Source organism: Marmota monax, unplaced genomic scaffold (genome assembly GCF_021218885.2).
Source record: "Marmota monax isolate L192 unplaced genomic scaffold, Marmota_monax_Labrador192_F-V1.1 WCK01_AAM20220418_F8-fsc00103, whole genome shotgun sequence".
Lineage (NCBI taxonomy): Eukaryota > Metazoa > Chordata > Mammalia > Rodentia > Sciuridae > Marmota > Marmota monax.
Window position 1 is genome coordinate 5,088,127 of NW_026694286.1, and position 20,555 is coordinate 5,108,681.

A 20,555-nucleotide genomic window follows, 5' to 3' on the forward strand; every position below is an offset into this window, starting at 1 on the left:
CTTTATCATCATCTCATCAACACTAATACTTGTAGAGTTAGACTTCAACAGTCACTCTTGCTCTCTCCACCCACATACTGAAAAGTAATGATAGATGATTGATTAATCAATTTCTAATTTCTTAATACATTTTAAAATTTCTTATAATCTAAGGAATTATAAAACTAAATTTAATGTTTTCCACAATTCAGATTTAAAATGATAGATCCAGAGGATTTTTTTCATCCCACTGTATTATTCACAATGAATAACATGGATATATTTTTCATGTTGTAAGTATGATATGAAATAACAAACAGGAAAGAACTTTACCAAATGCAGATGAGAAGGTATCAGATTTTTATTCACTTTCCCCAAGTTCTATAGTTATTTTTCTGGTAACTAGTGCTTCTCAAAAATTATGACACTTGGTAGTTAATTCATTTTTTTTCTCTTTTGTTAGAATGTGACTTAAATTCTACCTGGCCTCTGGCACTGATAATAAATAACTAAAAATGTCACCACCATATTACAAAGCAATCTGATTGCCTCAATAGAAATATCAATCATGATATGCTATCCATGTGAAAATAAGACCAAACACTGTTAAAGCATCTAAATTCAGCCCAGTGTTCCAAAATGTATGTCCAGTATAGTGACAAAATGTAAAAGCTCATTCTTAATTAATTATCTGCTGTTCAATTAGCAGAAAACAGAAAAAAAGAAAAGGAAGAAAATTCTAATCTCCATTTCTGTCAAGGAACTATGAGACATGGTTTTAGTCACTGCTAATGAGCATATAAATTAAACAATATTTTTTTAACAAAAACAAGGCAATAAAGATTGTGCTTGAAAAGGGTCTAAGATTTTTTCTTTACTCAGTAATTCAATTTCTTAGAATCTATAAAAAAAATCAGGAACACACCCACAAAAATATTTAAGTATTTGTTGCGGCATGATTTACAGTGGCCAAAACCTGGAAACAGGATTTTTAATGTCCAATAATGGGACCAGGTTAAATGAATTATTGTGTAACCAGATAATGAGATTATTATGTGGCCATTAAAATTATTACAGGAATTTAGCTGCTGGCCTCGAAGAAGAAACCAGTACTTCCTTGTCCTCCTACAGACAACTAGAAAATAGACAAAATGTGCAAAGAATGGTTTTAAAATACTGGATGGGGGCATCAAAGCACAGAAATTCCTGGGAGAAGACACAGGGCTGCCCTGCTTTCTGCCTGAAAGCACTTTCTGGACTCTGGTTTGTTAATGCCTTATCCTCTGGCAAATTCCACTCTTGGAGTAACAAAAACATACACTCAGAAAAAGTTTTTCATAAAACCGTTCACAGTAGCTTTTTCACAATTGACAAAAGCTGGAAACAACCCAACAAGAGAATAGATTAACAAATTTCAGCATATTCATGAAATAAAATACTATTCACAAATAAAAGGAACATGGACAACAGCACATTGAATCTCATGGACCTAAGGTTCAGAGATGGAAGCCAGACACAAAAACATGGTGCAGGATATGATTACATTTCTAGGATGAACAAAACACACACACATATATATATATATATATATATATATATATATATATATATATATATATATATCACAGAGAAGGTAAGTTCTTTAGCTTATTCAAAGTTTTTTTTAAATTTTTTATTGTTGGTTGTTCAAAACATTACATAGTTCTTGATATTTCACACTTTGATTCAAGTGGGTTATGAACTCCCATTTTTACCCCGTATACAGATTGCAGAATCATATCAGTTACACATCCATTGATTTACATGTTGCCATACTAGTGTCTGTTGTATTCTGCTGCCTTTCCTATCCTCTACTATCCCCCTTCCCCTCCCCTCCCCTCCCCTCCCCTCTTGTCTCTCTACCCCCTCTACTGTCATTCATTTCTCCCCCTTGTATTATTTTTCCCTTTCCCCTCACTTCCTCTTGTATGTAATTTTGTATAACCCTGAGGGTCTCCTTCCATTTCCATGCAATTTCCCTTCTCTCTCCCTTTCCCTCCCACCTCTCATCCCTGTTTAATGTTAATCTTCTTCTCATGCTCTTCGTCCCTACTCTGTTCTTAGTTACTCTCCTTATATCAAAGACATTTGGCATTTGTTTTTTAGGGATTGGCTAGCTTCACTTAGCATAATCTGCTCTAATGCCATCCATTTCCCTGCATTCTACGATTTTGTCATTTTTTAATGCAGAGTAATACTCCATTGTGTATAAATGCCACATTTTTTTTATCCATTCGTCTATTGAAGGGCATCTAGGTTGGTTCCACAGTCTTGCTATTGTGAATTGTGCTGCTATGAACATCGATGTTATTCAAAGTTTTAAACTTTGAATAAGTTTTGTCATATATATATATATATATATATATATATATATATATATATATATATAAAACAAAACATTCAAAGTGAAAAAAATCAATGTTTCCTCTGGCTAGAAATCAGAAAAGGCATCAGTAGGGGATTCAGGGGGAAAGGTATAGGGGTATACTGATGGACGGTTGATAGAAATGTTCTATGGCTTGATAAGGAAATAGCTTACACTTGTCTTTGGATTTGTCAAAATTCATGCAAATATACACTCAAGCTATGTACCTCTCACTGTCTGCAAATCATAGTTGGCCCTCACATTGGAGCCTAGCACTCTGCTGAAACCATATCAGTGATAGGCAGGCACGTCCTTCTCCCCTCCATCTCAGATCCTCAGTTGCTCACCAGCACTGGTTTTTGATACAGTTCACTTTGCATCTTGCTCATGTACCATGTAATTAGTCCCACAATGGTTGCATCTGCACTGAACACGAATAGATTTTTCTTGCCATTATTCCCTTAACAATACAGAACAACAATTATTTATGTGGCAATTACATTCTATTAGGTATCGAAGTCAACTAGAGATGCTTGAAAGTGTGTGGGAGGATGTGTGGTTTATATGCAAATACTACATCATATAATGATATATTATATAAGGGACTTGGGCATCCGTGGACTTTTGTATCTCTATCCCGATTGCAATGTGCGTTTCAGTGTGTGTGTGTGTGTGGGGGGTGTGTCCTGGGATCAGTGTCCCGTGGATATCAAGGAATGACTGTATATCCCAATAAACAGAAAAAAGGAAAGACTTTTGGGCTGAGTGCATGGTTTCAGCTCTGCACACAGCTAGGCTTTCCTTTCTGAAGGTCTTTCCCAAGCTCTGGCCTCCTGCCACATCCTTCTCCCTTCCTTCAGCAGGTCGTTCTTTGGATGGCTTCCTTGAACCTCTCAGCTGTTCTTCCTGTGTGTTCTCCACACATCCTCAGCCCCTGCACATCTTGTACCACAGAGCAGAAGCCATCTCTTGATTGCCTGTTTCCCCTAGTAGACCAGAAGCCCCTTGAGGACCCAGCTGTGCCATAAGCCAACCATGGAGGCAACACCACTATGCTGGTTAACATAGTTAAAGAACTTACCTTCTCTGTGATAAGGGCTTTGTGTGGATAGAGTCACTGTCACATTCACGAATAAATCCTGGGCACCCAAAACCAGAGATTCCATGACTTATTAAATATATGCAGGACTCAGAGATAGGATAGACTGGAGCAAAAGCTAATTTCCGGTTCTTTGAGTCACAGGTGACATTTTTAAAGAAAATTTTTTTCTTAAACTTTTCTATATTTTACAATTTTTCTGCTATTATCATGTTTTTTAATATTAGAATAAAGGAGAGAAAAGGTCCATTGAAGACAATAAAAACTCATGAGATATTTTGTGGTGTTTAGCTGAGGTACTCCTAAACCACTCTGTCTGTTTTAATTTGTCACAGCTTTCTTTTCAGAGATGGAAATGTTATAGCCTAAGTAGAAGCTAAGTCTAAATATAAAAAGATTTTTTTAAAAAGCTAGAATGGTTTCCAAACTGCACTGTATGTCTCAAACAGGTATTTTTTCTTCACAAATTAAAACTCAATCTCCTTTTTTTTTTTTTTTGAAGCCTCAATACAACAGGAAGAAATAATGATTTCAGAACGGACTTCCCTTTCTTCCCATAAATATACAAGAAGCTTTATTTTGATGCCAAAACAGTTCAGGATGTGAAAAGCGTATTCTGACAGAATCCTGCAAAACTGTCCTTGCTCATTCCCCCAAATCCTTCCCAGTTATGAGCTGGAATAGGAGACACTGAGACAGGCCAATCTTCTGCCACTCAAAACCAAATAAGGAAATGAGGGAAGGCCTGGTGAGTTCTATCCAATGGCAAGATGGTTATCCTGAACGATTTTGCAAACCACCACGCTTGTTGAGAAAGTTAAAAACTAAATTTTGTCAAAAAAATGAAACCGCATATAATTTCTGAAGCCTGATGTTGATTATTTTCACCTACTCAGCTCATCTGCTGTTAACCTCTAGAAGTTTAAAGTGCAGTACTGGTGTCCCTGTTTGAATGATACAGCTCTCCACTTCTTCTAAGTATGAGCCTGTGGGACCCTGGAAGAAAAGATCTGTCAGGCTGCAAAGCCTGGACCTCCTAGAGGAATGCCTTCTAAGCGTGAGGCACTCATAGTCCAAACAGGTCTCAAATTCTTCCCTTCTCCTCCCACTGACGGGTGGGGTTGGTCCACATTTCCCACACTTGAATATCTGCCCACCTTAGTGACAGTGGTCTATATGGCACGGGGAAGTTGGTGTTGTGTGACTTGGAGGCCAGGTCTATGAGGGAATGTAATTTCTGCCTCTTTCTCTGGAATAGCTGCACCAGAACTCTGAACCCACAGTGAGCAACCTATTGGAGGCAGCCATGCTTTGAGATGGGACACACCAGCCCACATGGAGAGACCACAGAGAGGCCCTGAGGCCACACAGAGACAGACTTCCAGCCTGTCTCTACCTGCCCCAGGGTCTGCCCCAGCTGCCCAAGGGCCTCTCCCCCAACTGCTCTTCCTCCTCCCCCAGGGTCTCCAGCCTTAGACACATTCAGCAAAGCCTTTTCTGAAATCTTGACCCCCCTCAAATCAAGAAAGGTACAAAATAAATGTTTCTGTTTTAAGCCACAAAGTTTTCCAGTGTCATCTTACACAGCAATCAATAACCAGAAGACAAGCTATGTGTGAAAAGATTAAATGAAGTGTAAAAATGTTAAAACAGGAGACATAAATCTGAAAATAAAAGTTTCACAGAGAACATGACAAAACACACACACACACACACAAATGTCTGAAGGGCAGGAATGTAGTGTGGCTTATTTCCAAATCATAATGAAGAACTTGAGATTTCTTTGGATCTATTCACTGAAAAATTCCAGAAAAACTTAAATATTTAAAAGTTGGTTGAGACCAGCATGAAGCAATAGAAAATGGAAATAGAATGGTTTTGAATCAATGTAAGTTAAGTACACAGTACCAGTGATTTCTATCAGTGAGTTTCCGGGAAGGGTCTCTGCTAAACCTCTTTTAATGAAGTCAAGACTCATTTGTAATAAGGGGTACCAATCTATATGCGATTTTGTCCTAAAAACTTTTAAAGATGGAATGTGCAACTCTGCCTCCTTTCTTATGGACCTTGTCAATGTGCTTAGCAAATGCTTTATATTTGAATACAGTCACCAACCTCACCTAGTTTTGGTCAATTTTTCAGAATTTGGAGGGGGGTGGGGGAAACACAACAGACACTCAGTTTAATGATGTTTTATAAAACCCAGCACATAAGCGGCTCTTGTCTAAAGGTTTGCATACAACAAAGGCCTTTCTGTGACTATTTTCCCACAACAAAGTGCTACTTCCTAATTAAACCTACACAGAAAACAAGGTCCTGCTCTAAAAGGCAGCTTTATTGTCAAAGCCAAGGAAACACATTCTCTTTTATGAAACAGATTTTATCTCTTCAAGGATTTTTACTCACAAATTGGACCCTCCTAGTGATTTTTTTTTGCCCAAGTTTAAAAATTGTTTAAAGGAAAATGTAAACCCTTGATTCATTTTCCTGATTTCTGGCCAAAAAGCACATGTTAGGTAGCAGCACTACCAGCCACTGCAAAAGTACATGAAGGAAGAGCTAATATTCTGCTGATTCTCAGGGAGAGGTTCCTTCGAGTTGCAATGCAGGCAAAGGAACTGGGTGGGGATGGAGGGTGCTAGCATCTGAATATTCTCCAAATCAAGAGGAAAGTGTAAGAGTGTCCCCCTAAAATCATAAAGAGAAGGAAAACGAGGATTAGAATCCAGGGATACAGGAGGTGAAACAGTGATGCATAGTGCTCAGAGAACTAGAAATTCTGGTTTGCAATCCAAGCTTTAGCAGATGAACTGCATGACCTAGGGCAAGCCAGAGATCCACTGGCTCTGTGTTGCCCTTTCCCTTCTTAGAAAGAAGAGAACAACTGCATTCCAGGATTGTAGGGAGAGCAGATGAAATAACACGGAGGAGGAAGAAAATGCCAAATAGTCTGTAACCTGCACCTATACATTCTTACATGTATCCAAGGCAATCAACATTCCTTCTTAAAGATATACTCAAAATAAAGCTAACCATAAATTTGTAATATGAACCACAAAAATGATTTCTATTCACTGCATTACTTCATTGGCATACAGATGAAGTTGACTTTCTTTTCTTTAACTAAAAACTCAAGTTACTATCCATAACTAAAAAATAACCAAAGCACCAGGTCTAGGAATTATTGTGCAAATGATGGGTAAACCATATAAAAGACAAATGCAGCTTTAAAAATTATTAATGGGTTGTAGTTTTATTGGGAAATGTGTGTGCTAAAATGTTAAATAAACCATCAGAACACAATGCATATATCATCTAATCTCAGCTGGAGAAATGATGTGGTCCAAAGAGGCAGAGCCCAGGTTCTTGGAATGTCAGGAGTCCTATCCTTGAACAAGTTACTTAAACTATCTAAGCCCTCGTTTCATTGTCTGTCAAAGGGGATAATAATGGGGGGCTTGTAAGGCGATTATGAGGATTTAATGACAATCCAGATCAAGTGTACAGTAGCATAGGGTCTGGCTCAGTAAATTTGTAATACGTGCATCATTATAAAATGCATGGAATCACATGCAAAAGACTGAAAGCAGATACAACAAAATATTATTAGTGGAATAATATTTCATAATGAAGGAACTGTAAATTTTTCTGTCTCTTTCCACCCATCTCTACCTTCTGATTATTCTACGATGACCCCATATTATTTTCCAAATCAGAAAAATAATCATTGACTTATGAATTAATTTTCTAAAAAATCTATACAATGGTACTTCTTTTTTATATTCCTTTTTTTTAGCTGTAGTTGGACACAGTACCTTTATTTTATTTATTTATATGTGGTGCTGAGGATTGAACCCAGGGCCTCCCACATGCTAGGCAAGTGCTCTACCACTGAGACACAACCCCAGCTCCCCCCACAATTGTACTTCTTAGTTAATACTATTAACTATCTCTAATTAGATTATATTAAGGTCTTGTTTAGCATTCCCCCTGGTGATATCTGAAGTTCTTTGGGAATCCAAAGTAATTTGTGAGTTAGAAAGAGGACTGAGGGAAAGAAAACACAGGTTTATTGAGTGTGAGGAATTTTGTCAGGTGCTATATATCATTCTTAATGCTATTACATTCTACTTTGCAAGTTGCACTAATGTATATCGTTACCATTCTCTATGCATCTCTACCATACCTCACAACCAAAAATTAATAGTAAACACATCCACCCATTAAAAAATTCTTCTCCATTTCCTCTACCACTGTCCTTAGATTCACAGTACCAAGGTTCTGCCCTAAGGCAGTCTCTCAGCTGACATCCAAGGACACCTAATCTGCGGATGAATTAGAAGGCAGTCCATGATTTTTCCAGGAGAATTCTAAAATTTGCATTTCCATTCCAAAATTAATCTAAAAGACACATGAGCATATTCAGAATCTGGCTGACTACCATAAATAACAAACTAATGTCCCAGGATGTCAAAGGCTGCCACTCAGTGTTTATGTCATTGCCTTGACACCACCTCCTGCAAAGAGAGTGTTTGTGCCAGTTGCTAAGTCACATCCAGCCTACCTTTCTGGATTCTGCTTCCTGGAACTCTGAAAACCACTGCTCCCCAGTGGAGGTACCAGAAAGAAGGAGGAAGGAGGCTGAGAGTCTGGAGGAGAGAGATTGGGATTCTGAAGAAGGAGGTGGGACTGCCCCTGCTGACTTGCTATTCCTGCCAGTCTCATTCAAGACATCATCCTTGGCCTGGAAGGGCCAGTTGACTCCAGTCTCCTGCTTTCTGGTGCTTCCACAGGAACCTCGCCATGCCCCACAGAAACAGTGAACACTCCTCCAAGTCCAAAGGTGCTATTAGCCCCACACTCCTGCCTCCTCAGCCATTACTCTCCCAGAGCTACCTTTCTGATCCCTTTTTTCCCCCAGTTTTCCAGTACTGTATTACCAATTCCCCATACTAAATAAATCCCTTTACATGCCTGGTATAGTCTCTGTTTTCCTGATTGGATCACAAGATATGGTGAATTATGTTTTTTAAATGTGGAAAAGTGTACACAACATAAAAATGACCATTTTGGACATTTTAAAGTGCACAGTTCAGTGATATTAAGTAAATTCACAACCATCACCACCATGTACCTCTAAAACTTTGCATTATCCCAGCTTGAAATCCTGCACTCATTAAACATTCACACACACACCCTCCTGTCTCCCAGGCCCTGGAGAACCACCATGCCACTTTTTGTCTTTCTGAATTGGACTACTCTAGGTACTTCATATAAGGGGAAACGTAGTATTTCTTCTTTTGTGTCTGGCTTATTTCACTTAGCATAACATTTTGAAGATACATTCATGCTGTAGTGTCAGAAATTTCATTCCTTTTTAAGGTTGAAAAATACTCTCTATACACACATAAATTTTGTGTGTATATACATATATGCATATATGTATACATACATATATGTATGTGTGTGTATCACATTTAGCATATCCATTCATCTGTTTGATGGACATTTGGGTTGTTTCTACCTTTTTGCTATTGAAAGTTAAGTATGAGTATTTGAGTCCTTATTTTTGGTCCTTTTGGGTATATACTTGAACTTCTAGGTCATATTACAATGCTGTGATTCATTGTTAAGGAACCAACACACTGTTTTCCACAGTGGCTGTACCATTTGCTCTCCCACCAGCAATGAAGAGGCGGTTCAATTTCTCCACATCCTAGCTGACACATAATTTCCTATTTCTTTTATAATAGCTATCCTCATCAGTGTGAAGTGGCATCTTATGTTTTTTTTTTTTTTAGAGAGAGAGAGAATTTTTTAATATTTTAGTTTTTAGTTTTAGGTGGACACAACATCTTTATTTTACTTTTTTATGTGGTGCTGAGGATCAAACCCAGGGCCCCGCGAATGCCAGGCGAGTGTGCTACCGCTTGAGCCACATCCCCAGCCCATCTTGTAGTTTTTTTTTTTTTAAAGAGAGAGAGAGAGAGAGAGAGAGAATTTTTTTAATATTTATTTTTTAGTTTTTTGTGGACACAACATCTTTTATTTTATTTTTATGTGGGGCTGAGGATCCACATGCCAGGCGAGCGCGTTACTGCTTGAGCCACATCCCCAGCCCACCATCTAGTAGTTTTGATTGTCATTTCCCTCATGATTAATGATGTTGAACTTCTTTTCATCTGCCCAGTGTATTAACTTTTGGGGGGAATGGGGTACTAGGGATAGAACTCAGGGGCAACTCAACCACTGAGCCACATCCTCAGCTCTATTTAAAGATAGGGTCTCACTGAGTTGTTTAACCTTGATTTTGCTGAGGCTGGCTTTGAACTTGAGATTCTCCTGCCTCAGCTCCCTACTGGGATTATAGGTGTGTGTCACTGCACCCAGCCAGTGTATTAATTTTTTTAAAAAACTTTTTTTTAGACATTGATGGACTTTTCTTTTATTCATTTATTTATATGTGGTGCTGAGAATCGAACATAGGGCCTCACACATGCTAGGCAAGTGCTTTACCACTGAGCCATAACCCCGGCCACAACCCCTCTATTAACTTTTAATATTATCATTTCTCAAACTGGAAATGCTTCTGTTCTGCTAAGAAGCACTAACATAATATTATATCATAATATAACTAGAGGGGCCTAAAAGAATTTTGACAGTCATAAAATTCAAGATCCACAGACTGTGTGCATCCTCCCCCCAAATTATATTTTTTCAATTTTAATTCATCAAAAGTGATCACTGGCTCATTTGGGGGTTGCTGGATGAAATTCTAAATCACTCGACAGTGAACAGCATTGTATTAATGCAGACCACCACATAAATGTCACTTTGACATTTGTTAAAGTTCACTCAGCTTTATTTTTCTTAAAACAAAAATACCACACACATTCCATTCCCATGAATTTTTAAAGTAAGATCTTACTAAACATCTAAGAGGAGCTTCTAAAATATGAATCAATTAAAAAAAGGATACTGGGCATCATTTATAAGAAGTAAAAAAATAAATGTAATTACTTCTCTTGTAATATGTGATCAAAATGAACACTGTAGTTAACCTTACTGCAAACTGTACAACATCTATGGACTTTCTGATAGCTGTACTTTTTATCTTTAATTTATCTTCCAGGTAAAGCATTATACATAGAGGCTAAAAACGTTGTGATGTCAACAGCTGTCATCAACTAAAGAATCAAGAATGAGATCAATGTCTTCAGCATTTGCCAACACAGACAGAAATCAATTGTCATAAAACCTCAGGAGCTGATATATTTATTGAGTTACATGAACATATTTATAATGTTAAGCTTCACTGCTCCTGATAATATTAAGATCTATCTGTAACTCTACTTTAGAAATCTGCACTTTAGGTGTTACATTTCTATAGGACTAAAACAGTCAAAAGGCTTGTTAGTTCACTATCATCTTTTAATCAAGCTGGAAACAAAAAAAGAGACGAAGTAAAAAATAACATTGATGTGAGTATTCACACCGTGCCTGAGCCACGTCAATGGCTGGTGTGCAAGAATGAGCCAGACATCCCTCAAAAAAACACCAGAGGGAAAATAAGGAGAGGAGAGTTGACCTCAGGGAGTACATGATCTAGGAATTAACCAGCAGTGGCTGATGGCTGGGCAGAAAGGGAAACATGCAGATTCTGGCAAAAGAAAAGAGTAAGAGGAAGGTGTAGCTAAGCCCTAAATTTGAGCATCAGCAAGACCAGAGAAGCTTGGAGGAGATGTGGGAGGAGGAGGGAGCTAACGCTCCAGGAATCACTATTGGAGGGACAACTAGCTCAGGGCTGCCTGTGAGGTGAAGCAGCCAGGCTCTTCCCTGACATGTTCTTGTCTAATGGAATTTAATTAAGTATCTAGAGCTGAGTTCATTTGACAGGAAATAGAGGGGATAAAGGAACATTTCAGAACCACGATGAAACATTGCAGCCAGTGTAGAATGTGGGACATTCAAGATGAATGACCTGGTCTACTAAAAAATTTAATACCATTAAATAAAAAAGCAGAGGACAACTCAGATCAGAAGAGCCAGGGATCACAGCAATCAAATGCAATGCTTGGTGGTCCTTATTGAATCCTAGTTTGAAAGGAAAAAAATATATACATAGAAGACACTGGTAAAAAAAATGAGAAAACTGGGTGACAAAACAGTTACTAGAAAACTATTGCTACTTTTGTTAAGCAGGCTAATGGTATGATGTCTATCCAGAACAAATATCTTTATTTTTTAAATATATAAATGGAAACATTCGTTGGTGAAATGCGATGATGATTGCAGTCCCCTTGAAGCAAATGTGCCACAATGCTTAAAAATCTCAAGGATGGAGATATGTGTGTTCACTGTAATATATACATTTTAAAATGCTTATAATAAAAAAATAAACCTAAACAATAAACTTCAGAAACGTTTGCCCAGATATAAGTGTAGTGTACTTTTTAAATTGATGCATTATGATTATACATAATAGGGGGTTTGTTATGCCATATCATACATGCATATAACATAATTTGCTCAATCTCATTCCCCAGCACCTTCCCTTACCCTCCCTGTCCTCTCCCATCTACTTGCTCTACTCTACTGTTCTACCTTCTATTATTGTTATTTTAATTAGTGCATATGTATATATGTACACATATACACAATATACCTTTTTAAACTGAAAGCACTGCAGAATTTTTGTGCTTGTAAAAGATAGAGGAATTTCTGAGTATTGTTTTAATTATCTTCTTTTAGAAAGAAGCTCACTCCAAAACACTAGAAATTACCTAAAGAGATCTGTAACTACACATCCATGCTTGTTTTTTAAATATGTCTTAAGGATCTAAAACTGATACTCCTTTTTGGAATTCCTCACATTAGCTCCGGCCAATCCCAAACAAAAGGGTTCCCTTCAGGATGAAGTCAAGCATAATCAATGTCAAGATAGAGGACAGTTCAAAAAGAGTTTGAAGTCTATTGGCAAAATATCCAGTTCTTAGTTTGGCTCACCTTATGGTATTAGTCAGCATTCTGTGATGGTGACAAAATACCTGAGATAATCAAGTTATAAGGAAGAAAGGCAGAGGTTTCAGTCCATAGTTGATCTGTGTCATTGCTTTTGGGCTTATGACAAGGCAGAATATTATGCAAAAAGAACATGAGAGAGGAAGCTGCTCACCTCCTGACAGATGAAAACAAAAAGAAAAGGAAGAAGGGGCCCAGGAGCCCCACATTCCCTTTAAGGCATGTCCCCAGTGACCTAATTTCCTTCCACTAGGCTATACCTAATAAAGTTTCCACCGCTTTCCAAAAGTGCCACATGGCACCAAGCTTTGAACACAAGGGCCTTTGCAGGACGCTTATCCAAATGATAGCACTCATAGAATACTGCTTTCTTAATAATCAACATGGTTGTACTTTTTCCTTTAGAAAAAGGAAAATAAATCAGAAATGTGATGGGAAAACCAAAAAATGACCACAGAACCATTCTTAGCACTGAGTTTCAGGCCAACAAAAGGGGCTCTTTCTGTTTTTATTTGGGGGAATTCAAAAATATTAAAAGACATCATATTAATTTAAGTTGTAACAGCCAAAAGCTATAGAAAGCATTAATTCCACAAAATTATGAAAACAACTTGGAAAAAGTCTCACAAATGTCACATTTTGCAAACGCATCCACTATAATTCTTAGAGATCAAAAGCTCCTGCTATGTAAAGTTATACAATATTGCCTTCTACTTAAAATCCAGCATATTTAAAAAAATTTTTAAACTATCACTTTTTCAAAAAATCCTAATTGTCACTAAATTTACAAATTCCAATCCTGCAGTGAACACCTCAACAACTTGCTTCTTTCAACTGCTGTAAATATTTCACACAAAAATCTATGACACAAGAGAATTTGGATGGAAATACACGTGAATGTCATGCAATGGCTTTTCCAGAGAACTCAAATCAGAAATTGTAACAATAGCTCCAACATACCTCCCCCTCTCTTCTTCATGGAGTCTTTCCCATTTCCAGAAATACTGGGGCAACCAATATCATATTACCCTGAATTCTCATCTTGGCCTTGAAGCCAGGTAGGAGAAGATGTGACAGAGCTAATCTATCTGGCCTTTCCCTCTCATGCTGAAGACTTTGCTCACCTTAGTACCGAGCAGCCCAGCTTACACATAGCCTGGGACAGACAGCATCTAGCAGAGGTGAGATATGGTCAAGAGGTTCAACTATGCCCAGCTTTAAGCAATCCTTATACAATACATTTGTATAATGATAACTACAAGACAGAAAGTTGAAAGTTAAGGATTCTGTGCATTTGTCCTTCTTGCCCCAGGTGTCTGTGACTCTCCCTGGGACATCCAGCCCACTGCCTGGCATTCTGTCCTGAATGATGAGGATTCCTTGCCACACAGCTACAAAGAACATCAATCACCTGTAGGCAATGTCACTCATCTCCTCAGAGACACCTGAGAAGGATAAGTGTGACAAGAAATGGTGCCAGGGTCTGCTCCTGTACATCATTTGACTTCACCTGGTGGAAAACAGTGAGATCAGAATGTGTTAGAAAACAAGCCAGACATTCCCCAAAGAGTCTGGCCAGACCTACCTGTCTTAGGTCCAGAGTGATTGTGACCCAGTGATACTCTCTCCCATTTTGAATGCTGGGACTTTGCCACCAGTTGTTGGTGCCATCTATCGCATGTGATATTGGGTGGCGTTCTGTTAAGAGAAAATAAAAACAGGCATTCCGCTCAGCTCCTGAATTTCTAAAAATTATAGAGCTTTTAAACCCTCAATGAAAATGAAGAGCATGGCTTCCTGAGAGAAGTCTTCAGTTATCACTTTAGGAAAAAAAAAAAACAACAACTTTAAAACACAAAGATCCATTTTTCAAGATCTGTTCAACTCACGGTTCATCTTCGCCTCTGCAGAATCCCTTTGTCTCAGTTGATATTTATCTTTCAGCCACTGGGATCAGGACCAGGTTGAACTATCCCACGGGTGGGAATGAGGTGCAGCTTGGAGGGAGAGTGTAGGAAGGCCCTGGGCCCCACACCAGCACCAAACATTATGTTAAATTAAATAATAAAATAAAATGCATAGGAACTGCACTTGCCTTTGGGGTTCGAGCTGGTGCTGTCACAGACCCGGCACTGGGCATTGCGTACAGGGCGGCCGGGCACGTGCTCCACGAGTTTGCAAAACATCTCGGGCCCCTTCTCTCCACAGGTGGCGTTGGCACTGATGTCAGCATGGCTGGCCAGATTAAGAATGGCAGGGAACAAACCTGAAAGTCAAAGATTCACCAAATCAGCTTAGCCTCCCAACCCACTTCATAGGTCAATCAAAAAGAGATGGCAAAACCAAGCACGAGATGAAGGCAGCCTTCCACAAAAGCAGGATACACGGTCTGGTTTCCCTGATGTGAAATGCTAGGACAAGCAAAACTCATGTATTAGAAAAATTCAGAACAAGAATGCTGGCTACCTGGGTGGAGACTGACCATGAAGGGACACAAGGGAACTTTTCTGAAGTAGAATGTATCTTGATGAAAGTCTGGGTTTCCCTTGCATATGCAGTTGTGAAAAAAAAATCATAGAATGAGTACACTTAAGGTTTGGGTAGATTTGAGTATGTTACTATATGCAACTTTTACCTCAAATAATAAAATAATCATAAACAAATATTGAGGTAATGCTGAAATGTTTAAGCATGAAGTGTCCTTAATACCTTCAAGTCATTTTGAAATGCATCAAAAAATAGGCTGGATTGATGGATAGACAGACAGACAGACTGATGTGTGGACAGACTGTTGATAAAGAAAATAGAGTGAAATGTTAATGGTTGAATCTCTGTGGGAGAATAAACTTTCACTACATACTGTTTTCTATTCTTTTTTTATGGGGGGGTTTACTGGGAATTGAACCCCAAAGGCACTTAACCATTGACATACATCCCCAGTCCTCTTTTTATTTTTTTTTTTAATTCTGAGACAGCGTCTCCCTAAGTTGTTGAGGCTGGCCTTGAACTTGGAATCCTCCTGCCTCATCCTCCCAAGTCACTGATATAACAGGCTTGCACTACTACACCTGGAACTTGCTAGTTTTCTGATAGAAAATTTCCATAATAAAAAATGTTGAGGAAATAGGTTTCAAGACAAGTTTCAAATGTACATGCTGACCAGTGAAATCTACAGACCTCGCCCTGAGAAGAAGGGCATCTATTCACTTTGTTCCAGTTGCAATCCTCTGGTAGGACTCACAGGTTTTCCTGTAATTGTGTTGGATTTTTTTTCTCTCTTTCTTCACTTTCCTTATTGCCTGTTTTCTTTGGTGAACAAAACTTTAGAACACAAAGATCCAATTTTCAGATATTTCTTCAACTCATAATGAATCCTTGCCTCTATAGAGTCCCTTTGTCTCAACTGATTTTTATCTTTGAGCAGCTGGGATCAGTACCAGGTCCAAACTATTCAGAAAACATGATTGTGAAAAAAAGTAGATTCTTTAGAGATTTAACTTTATCTTGTTAAAAGAGGATAATAGCAGTGAAAATTCTGGAAAGATGGAGAAACTGCGGCCAAATGGCACGTGATGTGGAGGAGGCATTCCACATGAATGGGCACTGCAAACAGAGCACAGGAGGGTCTTAGCTTGGTGAGGTTCCTCTAAGGTACTTGACCTTCAAAGAGCACAGAACACAATCTTTTCTTTATAAAGGACATATAGTTAATACTATTTCTGATGTTTATTTTCCCATGACATTTGAAATATCACAGTGTAATTTTAGTTATATAGAAAAGGTGCATTTTTTTTAAATTTTTATTTTGCAGGTAGTACCTAATGTGCTCGATGACATTTTCTAATATAAATATTTTAATCACTTAAACTGCAAAACAAAAATGGTTATTTTTGTAAGAGCTGCTACATTAAAACCTACTGTGTACCTATTAAAAAGCACTTATTAGAGTTGAGGGTGGTGCATGCTTGTAATCCCAGCAACTCAGGAGTCTAGGGCAGGAGGATTATACCTGGACAAGTAGCTCACATCTCATGTACATACATTGAGCATTGTTTTGGTGAGTAACATCACTAGTGGTCACCAGCATCAGGTAGTTCTTTGTTCTGAGAGGGTTTTTAAGATTTCCCAATGTAGGCTGGAGGTATAGTTCAGTGGCAGAGCACTTGCCTATAACATGCTAAGGACGTGAATCCAATCCCCAGTACCACAAGGAAAAAGAAAAACAGAACTTCCCATTTTTCCTTACCTTACTGTCTTCTACACATACTTTCAATGAAAAGACAAATTGCTTTGTTAGCATGGTTGTGAAAAAAAAAAAAAAAACTTTTAAGTTATTCATTGGTCAATTTCATTAAAATGTGTAGGTTGTCTTTCCCTAAAAGTAAATTTTCCTTCTCAAAGAAGCTTGTAATTGGGGGAAAAAAAGGCACTAAAAATCCTGCCTTATTCTTATTTTATATTATTCTCACTTCACAGAGTAATTATTATTTCCATGCTACGGCATGTGACCAACATCTGCTGGAAGAAGAAAGAAAGTGGGAAATAGGTACTGGAAAAAGCATGTTGTCAAAATAATTTTTTTGAAAAGTCCCTCAGGCTGCTGAATCATTTCAAAGAAAACTAAAAAATTTCAATAGAAGGTTACTCCAGGGGCATCAAGCAGGAGGAAGGAGAGGAAATCCTGGAGTGAGGCAGGGCATTAGGGTCATGACCCTACAAAGAAAAAGAGTTTGGTTTTAGATACACCAAAGAATTATCAAAGGCAGGAGGGCTGGAGCTTGGCACACATCTGACACTGTTTCTCCCAGTACTTGGTCTCCCATTTAATAATTTAAATTATACGTTCTTTGTGGAGAGACACTGTTACTAGAGTTAATGCTGCTGCAATACTCATTGGTACCTTTACCTCCAAGTCACAGGACAGAATCTTTCCTCCAGTCATGGATTTAACCAGCAGCGAAAGACTTTATTACACCAAACTCCACTGAGCATGAAATAAATTCCTTCTCATTCACCAGTTGCTTTTGTGTTCAGTCCCCTTTCTTTATGACCTGAGTACACAGGGCCATGTTCATCTACTGGAAAGTTCCCTATTAACATTAAGGGAAAACTTTCCACCAAGCAGGTGAACAATGCCACTACAGGATCACAACAGAACATAATCTTTTCTTTGTAAAGAAAGAAGACATGTCTACATAGTTTGAGAATTCACTTCTAGAAGTTTCTGGGTTTTTGTCCAGCACAGATATTTTCCCATTTTGAAAATAAAATATCTAAAATGTTGATTAGGTCAAAGTCTCACACTACAACAATCTCTTCATCAATATTTTCCCAATAATTCCGAGCCAAAGGTTTAGAGCCTTAATTCACTTGTGAATAAGAAAAGTGCAAGGGTTTTATTTTTCCCCATTTTTGAAAAAAAAAAGTCCTTGAGTTCCATAAAATGCTATATTTACCTAACCTATACTCAAATCAATATGATAATCAGCAAAGAAAATGATGTGCAATTCTGACCTAAACGATCTGGCTCAATATTTTCAGATCATTTTTTCCCAGAATGAAATAATGTATTATGAATATTATAACTGAAGGGACCTCTAGTGTCAGGAGTTTTTATTTTGTAAAATCATCCAAGCTATTAATTCAATCCATGGAGAAATCAGGAAAAGTAAGAATTTGTGAGGGAAACAGAGATATCTACTCACAGATTTATGTGTGTGTGTGTGTGTGTGTATTTTATTTTATTTTTTTGCAGTGCTAGTGATCAAATTCAGGGCCTCACACATAGTACACAGGTACTCTGTCACTGGACTGTATTCCCAGCTGTCAAAGTATAATATTTAAAATGCAACGATATTGCAAATAAATTAGTAGAAAAATTCTAGGGCAAAAAACCCAGTCAAGCCTGATCCAGGCTGAACTATAAGATCATGCTCCCAAACAAGGCAGGTCTAGGATTCCTTTAGTGGCTCCTCTCATTGGTTTACAGATCAATTACAATTTCCTTCCCTTCACACCTTTCATATGTATATCCTTTCACTACTCATTTTTCCAGCTAGGCCCAAATCTTTTCTGAACCCCAGGCTAATGTAAATATCTTCTTTTACCCTACCTTTGGTCGGCTTGCCCGACTGCTACACTTACCCTTTATACAGAGATTGTTTATCTACTAACCAGGCTCCCCTTTCACTCTCTAGGTTAGTCTGTTTTCTCTTCCTATAATAAAATACCCAAGGCCAGGTATATTTTCCAAAGAAAAAGGGTTTATTTAGTTCACAGTTCAGGAGGTTCAAGGGCATGGTGCTGGCCTCTACCAGGCTCTGATGAGAGCCTTCTGTATATACCACATCCCAGATCGCATTATGGTAGGAGCATGTGGGAGAGGAAAATCATATGGTAAGACAGGTACCCAGAGAGATTCAGAAGTCAGACTTGTTATTTTATTATAATTTGTTCTTACAGAAATAATTGAGGATCCCTCTAGAACTACATTAATCGCTTTGGAGGGCAGAACCCCAATAATCTGATCACCTCCCACTAAGTCCAATGTCATAAAGGTTCCATCATCTCAAACACCACCACCCTGGGAACCAAGCTTCCAGGGTGGTGGAACCTTTAGGGGACTAACCACATCCAAACCATGGCACTCACTATCCTCAAAAGCAACAATTTTTTTTTTCTATTATTTGTGAATTCCTCTGGGACAGGAACCCTGTCTTACTTGCCCCAGGACCACATATGGCTGATGTGAATGCCCAGTAATGGCTGAATGAAAGAATAAATAGATGGAGGAAGGAACATCCCCAGAGATGGAAAACTAGTGTATAGAACCCAGTGCCAAAATCTGACCTCCACCAACTCCACCTCTCAGGGCCTCTATTTCCTCAACTACTACATGAGTATCTCTGTGAGTCCTTTTTTCTAAGATACTGTGATTCTATAATTTTACTTTGATAGACTATCAAGTAAATTTGCCTCTCTCTCTCTTTCTCTCCCCCCCCACCCCGTCTCCCTCTCCCCTCTCTCCCTCTCCTCCACCTCTCTCTTACAAGTCAGTGTTTGGAAAATGAGATAATAAAAGCTTCTCAGAAGATGCTGAGAACAGGTGCACAAGCTTTGTTAAAGGATTCCCTGGGCAGTAAAAACATCAAAAAGCCTGGTAGGGAAGGTGCTTCTGCTGAAGAGTGGTGAACAAGGACTTAATGGCAGAGGAAGAAGTCAAGGAGGTGAATGGAGGTGACTCTGTTTGAATCACACCCCCACCCTTCACTCCTAAGTTCTAGCAATCTATGCCTCCCTGGACAGAGACAACCCGGAGGCGCCCATGACCTGTTTGTTGCTCTGGGTAAATTGTGAATGTGTGGCAGGGGGCTTGGGGAGGGCAACTGGGTACTCGGGCCAAGCTAAGAGTTGATGTCAGTCTCTGTGTGCTCAACTTTCTATCAGTTAACAAAATACCTGAGATTATCAATAAAAAAGGAGGACAGGCTTATTATGGCTCATGATTTTAGGTGTTTCATTCATGGTTACTTGTTTTCATTGCTTTGGTCCTGTGGAAAGGCAGAACATAATGGCCAAGTGTGCTACTGGAACAAAGCTGTTCACCTCATGGCATTCAGGCAGCAAAGAGAGGAAAGAGCTGGGATCCCAATATCTCCTCCAAGGGCACACCCCCAGTGACCTAACTTCCTCCCATTAGGCTACACCTCCTAAAGGCTTCCCCACACCCAAATAGTGCCATGGGCTAAAGACCAAGCCTTCAACACGTGGACCTTTGGAGATATTCAAGATCCAAACCACAGAAAGGAAATTCCTTTTGAGTGCCTGACCTAGGTCCTCGGTGCATATAGGACTTATAGGCCCAGGAGAAGAGATATTCTGAGAAGACCAATTAAAATGTTTATAAGATTTTTAATCCTTCCCTTGGGATAATAAAATCATCCTTGAAAAACGTAAGCTATTATTTGATTTCTTGTATTCAATGTTCCAGCATTTTTTTATTATGAGGGGCACATTCTCTCTGAATGCTAAAGACTATGGGCATATAGGAAA

General features: G+C 38.6%; 1 protein-coding gene across 1 annotated transcript in view; it reads right to left on the minus strand.

Annotated features, from left to right (window-relative positions):
* Lama1 (laminin subunit alpha 1) overlaps positions 1 to 20,555 on the minus strand; it is a 165,121-nt gene that overhangs the window by 124,158 nt on the left and 20,408 nt on the right. Inside the window, exons 2-3 of the mRNA XM_046467487.2 lie at positions 14,599 to 14,769; positions 14,089 to 14,201 (exon numbers count right to left, since the gene is read on the minus strand). Of these exons, the coding sequence (XP_046323443.1) occupies positions 14,089 to 14,201; positions 14,599 to 14,769 (284 nt within the window). The remainder of the gene's footprint in view (positions 1 to 14,088; positions 14,202 to 14,598; positions 14,770 to 20,555) is intronic.